General features: G+C 29.3%; 1 protein-coding gene and 1 pseudogene across 1 annotated transcript; one reads left to right on the top strand and one right to left on the bottom strand.

Moving 5' to 3' along the window:
- Positions 1-746: 746 nt before the first annotated feature.
- Positions 747-2,475, bottom strand: LOC112596730 (annotated as a pseudogene).
- An 880-nt stretch (positions 2,476-3,355) lies between these two features.
- LOC112596728 (zinc finger BED domain-containing protein 1-like) lies at positions 3,356-7,274 on the top strand. Its single transcript, XM_025342512.1, has 7 exons — positions 3,356-3,575; positions 3,640-3,766; positions 4,259-5,240; positions 5,325-5,559; positions 5,646-6,019; positions 6,820-7,016; positions 7,139-7,274. Exons 1-7 carry the CDS (start codon positions 3,356-3,358, stop codon positions 7,272-7,274), a joined length of 2,271 nt encoding a protein of 756 aa, XP_025198297.1.
- The last annotated feature ends 1,208 nt before the right edge of the window (positions 7,275-8,482 follow it).

The following is an 8,482-nucleotide window of genomic DNA, read 5'->3' as shown; positions in this document are numbered from 1 at the left end:
GTAATACTTTATTATTTAAGGTAATAACCTTATTACCTATTCTATATTGACACAATATAAATACAAAAATTCATACATAATATATTATATATAAGTAAAATTATAGTATTAAAAAATTCAAATAAAAATCAATATTTTTGATATAAAATTAAAAATACCTTAGAAAGTACTCAATAATGATTATATTTATTAAAATTATTATCTGTAAAAAAATACCTATTTATTTATTGGTTTTAACGAGTTAGATTGGATTATTTTACACATTAAATTCAACTAGTGAAGTTATTAAGTTAATATGCATCAAAACTAGTGCCCAGCTTTGAGTTTCAGTCATACAAATATTAATTAGAATATTTCATTATTTTTCTAGTCTTAAAAATTAATCTTTTTTTTTTTCATATTAAGTTGAAATATGGTAAATTTATTAAATTAAGAATAAGAATTGATTGAATAAAACAAATGTAACAGTGCATTGAATTTCTAATTTTATATAATGAATATACAGAAATAATATACACACATAAATACTACAACTTTAAAATATAATAAAATACATATATTTAAAATATTATTACAAAATACATTTGCTTTACTTAGTATTGTTCATCCTGTGTAGCCAATCTGAGTATGCAACAAAAAAAAAAAAAAAATAGTTAGTATTTAAAATTTATTAGTGATCTTTATTTTCCATTTTAACTGAAAAAAATGCAGATATTCTAATTTATTACTATAGGTATAATATTAATTTACCTCTCAAAATGACCTTCAATTATTAACATCTGCCGTTCACGATTTTGGTCTGTTACCCTATGCTGTATGGGGTTTGGTACATATTCATTTGGTATGTTATCCTGGGCAAGAATTTCTTCCCAAGGAGCAAGAAGTGTCATTTCAAATCCTATGGGGACTGGCTCCCCTGCTCTACGAGCAATGTTATTTAAAACTAATGTCGCAGTTATAATAGGAAATACACGCATAAGTTTCACTCTTAACCCCAAACCCATGATGGGAAAACGTCGTTTCCAAACACCAAAAAATCTTTCTATAGAATTTCTTGTCCGGATTTGTGACTCATTGTACAATTGTTCTGCTGGTGTATGGCATTCGTGGAGTGGTATCATCATATAACTAGATGAAGCGTAACCACTATCCCCTACTAGTACTGCATCCCTATACACTCCTTGCTCGAACAAAGCTCTTCTTTTACTTTCTCGGAATATTCTGGAGTCGTGAGTGCTTCCGTCATACCTTGCTACTACATCCATAATTTCTAAATTGACATTACATATTGCCTAGACATTCAATGAATAATACCCTTTTCTATTTCTAAAACGCTCAGCAGTATCTCCATCTGAAAAATATAACGACCACTTATATTTAATTAAAAAATTCAAATGACCTTTAAATAGCCCTGTTCACTAGTACCATAGGCATAAATCACAGAGGTGCTTAATGCTTTCAAACTTAAACTTTACACCCTTATTATTTTTTGTCTTATTATTATTATTGTATTATTTATTATTTACATTTTATTACTTGATTTTGATTTTAAAAAAATGGTGTATAATATGTGTCTTTAATATTTTGTAACTACAATTACAACATCTTATGTGAATATGATAAAATTGTTGTTTTTGTAATTGACTTTTATTGTAAAAGCTCAAGGGGGTTTGAAAGAAATTTGGGTGTGGTGAGTTTTTCGTGTTAGCTAGTGCTTAAGCACCATAATGTTTAGGAACAATTTTGTTCTATGACTGGTACTAGTAAAAAAGGGATGATAATATGTATTATTGATTAGCAGTTACCTGGTGATTACCATAGTTTTATATGAGTGCAGTCAATGGCACCAATAACTCTCGGGAACTTGGCTTTTCGGTAAAACTCCAACTGCGTCCGTCTTATTTCTTCTGGGTTGTCAGGAAAATGAATATATTGACTACGTAGGTGTGCAATAGCACAGCTTACTTTGTGAACAATTCTATTCACCGTTGAGGAACTAAAACCACAGAGATCCCTCCAGTGGTTTGGAAGCACCCAGTCGCATAATAACGGAGAGTACATAATAATTGATTTATTGGAGAAATACAGTTATTCCTATTGAAAAGAAAAAAAATATTAGAATTCTAAGTACCTATACTTAATAGATTGCTTTGTAATTTAAAGAAAAAATAAAATGTGGTACTGGTACTTAACCTATGTATTTCTCATATAAGTATCTTCTAACAACACATTTACTAACCTATCCGTTTCAAATTCGAGTGCATCTTCTATTTTTTCTAGGATCGACAAAACTGTTGGCTTACTAAGCCTGTACCTGGTAACAAAATCGATATCATCTAGATTGTTAAAGTCTTCAGCCCTTTCTCGAATCCATCTAGGACGCCTGATTGCGAAGATGACGAACTCGTCTTCGGTATCATCGTCATCGTCATCTTCAAAAGCAATATTTATAACTCGTTGCCTAGTACGATGCATTGAATATTTAAATATGAAATAACTGCAGATACTACAACACAACTGATTATTTCGATCTCCAAGTACGAGTTTAATTAAAAATTTAAAACGGTTTTTTTATGCACATTCAAAAATATTAAAAACATTAAACAATAATAAACAACTGATTACTGATAAGTACTGATAGTAGAAATTTCTAACCGTGATCAACAACACTAATCGGCCGAAATTGGTCGGTTAGTTCTTAATCGCGATTACGCGTCGGTTACGCTTAACCGAGTTTGGTGAAATCCAAAAAATCTGGTTATCTCTGTTAATTAGTGATGGGCAGAAACGACTATTTGATACTACCGACTATTAGTCGGTTTTCATCACGTACTACCGACTATTATTCGACTAATAATATGCACAACCAGCTATGTATAAATCATAGAAATTAGTCGATTATTTTTTTCAACCAACTAATATGAATAAATGAAATTAGTCGGCTAATTATTCGACTACTTCTTTTCAACCAACTAATATGAATAAATGAAACTATTCGACTAATTATTCAACTAAAATAACTGATAAATCGGTAATTCTAAGAAATTTAAATTTTAGTCGTAATTCTATTTATAACTAGTCAAAACAAAAATACCGATAATGACACGCACGGGCACGGCGCACGTCGCACACACTACAAAGGATTATATAGGAGACCATTATTGAGCTAGCCGCTAGGTTTTTACAAATGGGTAATTCTAAGAAAATGTAAGGTCTATTGTTCTGCATAGGTTTTATTTAGATAAATATTTAATACCCAAAGTACCTTAGTAGTTACTAGTTAGTTATCATTCGATAGTTATACGCGGTATAGACTATAAGCTATTGAGTTTAAACTGTTATAAACTCGTATAAAATGTTAAGTAAAAAAAATTCATCAAACGTGTGGTGCTATTTCACTAAAAATATAAATAAACCTGACGAAGCTAAGTGTAATTTATGTCATACTGTGTACAAACATGGTCACGGTACATCAAATCTGCACGAACATTTGCGCCGTAAACATAAGTCAAAACTTGACGCAGATAAGTCTAAATTTGAATTGGACAAAGATTTAGATTTGCGATTTCAACAAGGTAAGTGATAGTATAATTTTTTAGTTGATGTTTTAATTTAATTTCAATTTTGTATTTTATTTAGGAGAGGCATCAACATCAACATCCAAACGTAGTTTTAGGGAAACAACTATAATGACAAACAATTCAATTAATGAAGTTCAAGTACCTGTATTGAAAAATCAAACAAAGCAATTACTTCTTTCAAAAAGGTAATTTTATTTGATTTATTTACATTTTTTAGTACAAAAAAAAGATTTTAAAATACTTTTGCATATAAATATTTATCTAACAGATTTGTATGTATTTTTTAACCTTTTTCGTGACATTTATATCTCAGTAATTTGATGAAATAAAAAAAATAAAAAAAATTCACAAATATTAGTCAAAGATTCTTTATATCTTGCCTATTTTAATTTATATTAATTTATTCATTATAATCATCCTTTCTTAATACCCTTCTGCACCACAAACTATCTAAAAAATGAACCTATTACGAGAATAATGAAATTAGCCAATGAGGATCCGCTGTTCCTTTCATAGTTTTACTTTTTGTATTCATTGTTTAGTTTAATTTATATTTTATACTTTGTTATATTATTCATGTTATGTTATTTTTTTATTGTATTGTACACCTAATTATTTTAACCTGGGCTCACGCCTGTTTATTCAATAAATAAATAAACAAATATTTTTTTTTATAGATTTGGTATTCCATCAGAAAAACAAAAGACAGACTTTGTGAGATCGATTGTTGAAATGATAACTGATGATTTGCAACCACTATCGTTTGTTGAAAATAGTGGATTTCAAAACGTTATTCGATTGCTTGATTCAAGGTACTTAGAGCTTTTACCAAGTCGCCGAACACTAACAAGAAGCATCTTACCTGAACTATACTCTACTACCAAAAATAAACTACAAGATATTTTGAACAAATCAAGCTATATTTCCATTACTTCGGATATATGGACATCATTAAATACAGATTCGTTTATGACTATTACTGTCCACACGTTTGATAGTGCTTTCGTTCTTAAAACATTTGTGTTATGCACTTTAAAATTAGAAAATAGTCATACAGGGGAATATCTTAGTCAAACGTTGGAAAATATATTTAATGAATGGGGAATTAGACACAAAATTGTAGCAATCGTAACAGATTCAGGGGCTAATATTAAATCTGCCGTAAAAAAATTACGAATACCACACATACCTTGTACAGCGCACATATTAAATTTAATTGTTACCCAAGCTTTAGTATTTAGAAGTCCATATGGTGATAATACTGACAATGATGTTTTAGAACCTAATGAATGTCAAAATACTCAAAATCTAAATGATTTATTAAAGAAGTGTCGTTCCATTGTGACATATTTTAAAAAAAGTGAAGTTGCAAATAGGAAATTAGCCGAAAAATTAACACAGTTAAGAGCTTTAAAATTAAAACTTAAACAAGACGTGTCAACTAGATGGAACAGTAGCCTATTGATGTTGGAAAGACTGGTCGAATTAAAAGAACCATTGACCTATGCTATGCTTTCCTTAAAAGATGGGCCTGTAATGTTAAATGCGCAAGAATGGGAAGTAATAGAAGATATTATCCCCATATTAAAACCATTTGAAGTAATGACTACTGAGTTATCAGGAGAGAACTATCCGACATTGGCAATGGTTATTCCATTAGTAAGAGGTAAGTAAGATATTCAAAAAAATTAAATAAATAATAAATAATTAAACAAATATTTTTAGGTTTACACATTTCTCTAGTATCAAAACAAGACGAGAACATACTTAGGTCAGCTACTCAAGCAAAAATTGCTGGAAAATTTAAACAGTCGTTTTAAACTCATTGAAGAGCAAAATCCTAAACCTGAGTTTTCAAGAGCGACTCTACTTGACCCTCGTTTTAAAAAATTGGCATTTCAGCATACAATTAATGCTGAAAACGCAGAAAAGAGTATTACAGATGAACTATCTTTACTTATCAGTGAACATTTGAATGGTAAGGAATTAATACTATTAATACATTTTTTTTTTACATAAAAAATTTTGATTAATTATAAAAATATATGTTTTTTAACATTGCAGAAGAAAATTCTAATATTTCTGAAACTCCTGAAATTCAAACCATCTCTAATAATGAAGCTGTCGATTTATGGAGTTTCTTGGATGATAAACTGAATACAGAACGAACTCAAGTTACATCAGTAAGCTCTGCGGATAACATTTTAAAACAATATTTCAGTCTACCACACTCCAATAGGAAATCAAAGCCAACCGATTTTTGGATCAAACACAAAATACTGTTGGGTGAATTATTCAACTTAGCATTGAAGTATTTAGTGATCCCTGCTACTTCAGTACCTTCAGAGAGAATATTTTCAAAAGCAGGTGAAATTATGTCAGCCAAAAGAAATAGAACACATCCAAAAAATTTAGATATGTTAATATTTTTAAACAAAAATTTAAAACAGTTGTAAATTTGTATTTATTTTTCCTAGTTTATATATATAATGTTATAATAATGTTTATGTTTTTTGTTATATTGTTGAATTAAAGAGTAATTCATGCTAGTTTGCATTGTTTCATGTTTGCCAATCAGTCCAATAAAAAAAAGTTGAATAATAAAAATAAGTCGAATTGAATAATGATAGTAAGTTAAAATTAATCAAATATTCAAATAATAATAATTAGTCGAATAATAAAAATTAGTCAAATAATAATAATTAGTCGAATAATAAAAGTTAGTCGAATAATAATAATTAGTCGAATAATGAAAATAAGTCGAATAATAATAATTAGTCGAATAATAAAAATAAGTCGAATAATAAAAATGTTCGAGTAACTAAATTAGTCATATGGTACTACCGACTAAGTCGGTAGTAATTAGTCACTCTTGCCCATCACTACTGTTAATGGTGATTAAGGTGAGCTAACCGCGATTAACTGCGTTGGTGAAATCGGCCCTTAGTTTGATTTAAATTTAAATATTTAATACTAATAATAAATAATTTTTTTAAATATAAAAATGTATAACATACTCGTATCATAACATTTTTTAACAAACTAGGTATTAACTAATCGCTTACTATATTTATAGGTTGAAATTATGGAACCAGAAATTACATCGATAACGAAATTTACCGGACAAAAAAGGAAAGATGTGAAAAATAGAAAAACGTTAAAAAAAAAACCAAAAAAAGTGAGTAGTATAACATTTTATAAGATATTCAAAGAATAAATTTATAATTTGATTTTATAGAATATTTCTTATCAAGAAAAAGTTACCCAATTAATACAAAATGAAAAAATTGCAAAAGATGTTATGAATTCGATTACAATCAGACAAAGTGGAGGAGTTGTAACTATTAAATCGGTTGCTGATGAAAAATGTACTGATTATTGGACGTTGGCACATTATAAAACCAAAAACATTGAACATATTGATGATAAAGACAGGTAATATATATAATATATATATATATATATAAATGAATATTTTTTTTCTTTGTATTTACTTTGAAATAAAGTTAGTGTATATTAATGTAAAAATATGATAGAACACATTTATGTGATTTTAGGTGGAAACATGCAGAATGTTCATTAAAACTAGCGATAACAGACCAGTCAAAAGATCAGAATGTTTTAGGAGAGCTGAATGAAATTGTTCAAACGCTCTTTGATCGTTTTATGAAAGACCCAAAAAAAAAAAATTAAGATTGTCATACCTCCTGACGTCGAAAGCGTTGTGCTGTTTAGTACGCAAAAAAGTTTAAGTCGAATCGAGCGCTCGATTTTTCAAGCGATCACCACTGAAAATCCAATTAAACGCGTTTGAACCTCCCAGGTAGGCGATCCGACTGCGTCGGATCGCGGACGACGTGGGCGTAAAGGAGAGATGTTAAACGCATTATGGAAAACGCATGTCAAACGTTAGCTAGTTGAAAATCAAAAAAACTATACATAATTAATATTTTTTTTTTAATATTTTATAGATGGTTAGATATCGAAAAGAAATATTATGCGCTTTCTGTGATGACAAAATATTTAAAAATCAAAAGAAAAAAAATTTGCTACTGTTTTTCCACTGTTTATATAAAATAGTGAATTCACCGTTAAAACTGAGTGAAACAACTGTATCGTCATCAATAGAATGTTCTCAGGCTATAATATAAATTGCATATCAGTGATATGCAATATCACATATGTACATTTGAATTGTGCACTGTTAGCAATAACTATAATTGGTTTAATTGAATACTATTGTGTAATTTAACGTTCGTGTAAAGTATATTATAATATAATATATTTTGTCATCATCAATCAAGCAGTATAAAATGTAATGTGTGAGATCAAAAATCGTTTTTAAAATTTGAAAAATATTTTATGAGTAATAATGTCATATCAAAACGAAAATAGCAATTAATAATGATCGAATTAAATGAAAAAAAAAATGCAAAAAGTTCCGTGCGTGTACTTTCTTATAGGGCCGCCCGGAATACGCCGGAACGGGATTCGAACCTGCCTACTTAACGTTGGGGAACCTATCCAAACACCTATCGACTACCGTTTGAGTTGAAAACCACGACCGAATCTCGAGCACTTAAACCGTTTCATAGATGCGATGAATACTACATTATACGTCGTTTAACCCGTACAATTTTTACGATTCGCGTGTCACGAAATCGTAAATCGCATATTTATTGTCGTTAAGAGTGTTTCCGACGTATTCGTTTACATTTTTTAATCGTATACGTATTAACGACGTACCGAGTTTATTATTACATACACAAATCACGATATCCCCCCAAAGGTATGCGATTAAAGGCATTACAACGACTGAAGAGCAACGATTTTGCGATTTTTTTGTATATAATAAACACGATCTGACGTACGTCAACAACGATACGCACGTTTCTTTTTTT

This window comes from Melanaphis sacchari, unplaced genomic scaffold (genome assembly GCF_002803265.2).
Source record: "Melanaphis sacchari strain LSU unplaced genomic scaffold, SCAv2.0 Contig340_pilon_pilon, whole genome shotgun sequence".
In the NCBI taxonomy this organism is placed as follows: Eukaryota; Metazoa; Arthropoda; class Insecta; order Hemiptera; family Aphididae; genus Melanaphis; species Melanaphis sacchari.
The sequence above is the reverse complement of the archived record's forward strand: the minus strand, read 5'-3'. Positions and strand labels throughout refer to the sequence as shown.

Coding starts and splice junctions, on each gene's coding strand:
- LOC112596728 (XM_025342512.1), top strand. CDS start 3,356: ATGTTAAGTAAAAAAAATTCATCAAACGTGTGGTGCTATTTCACTAAA. Junction 3,767..4,258: donor CAATTACTTCTTTCAAAAAG/GTAATTTTATTT, acceptor TTTTTTTTATAG/ATTTGGTATTCCATCAGAAA. Junction 5,560..5,645: donor TATCAGTGAACATTTGAATG/GTAAGGAATTAA, acceptor TTAACATTGCAG/AAGAAAATTCTAATATTTCT.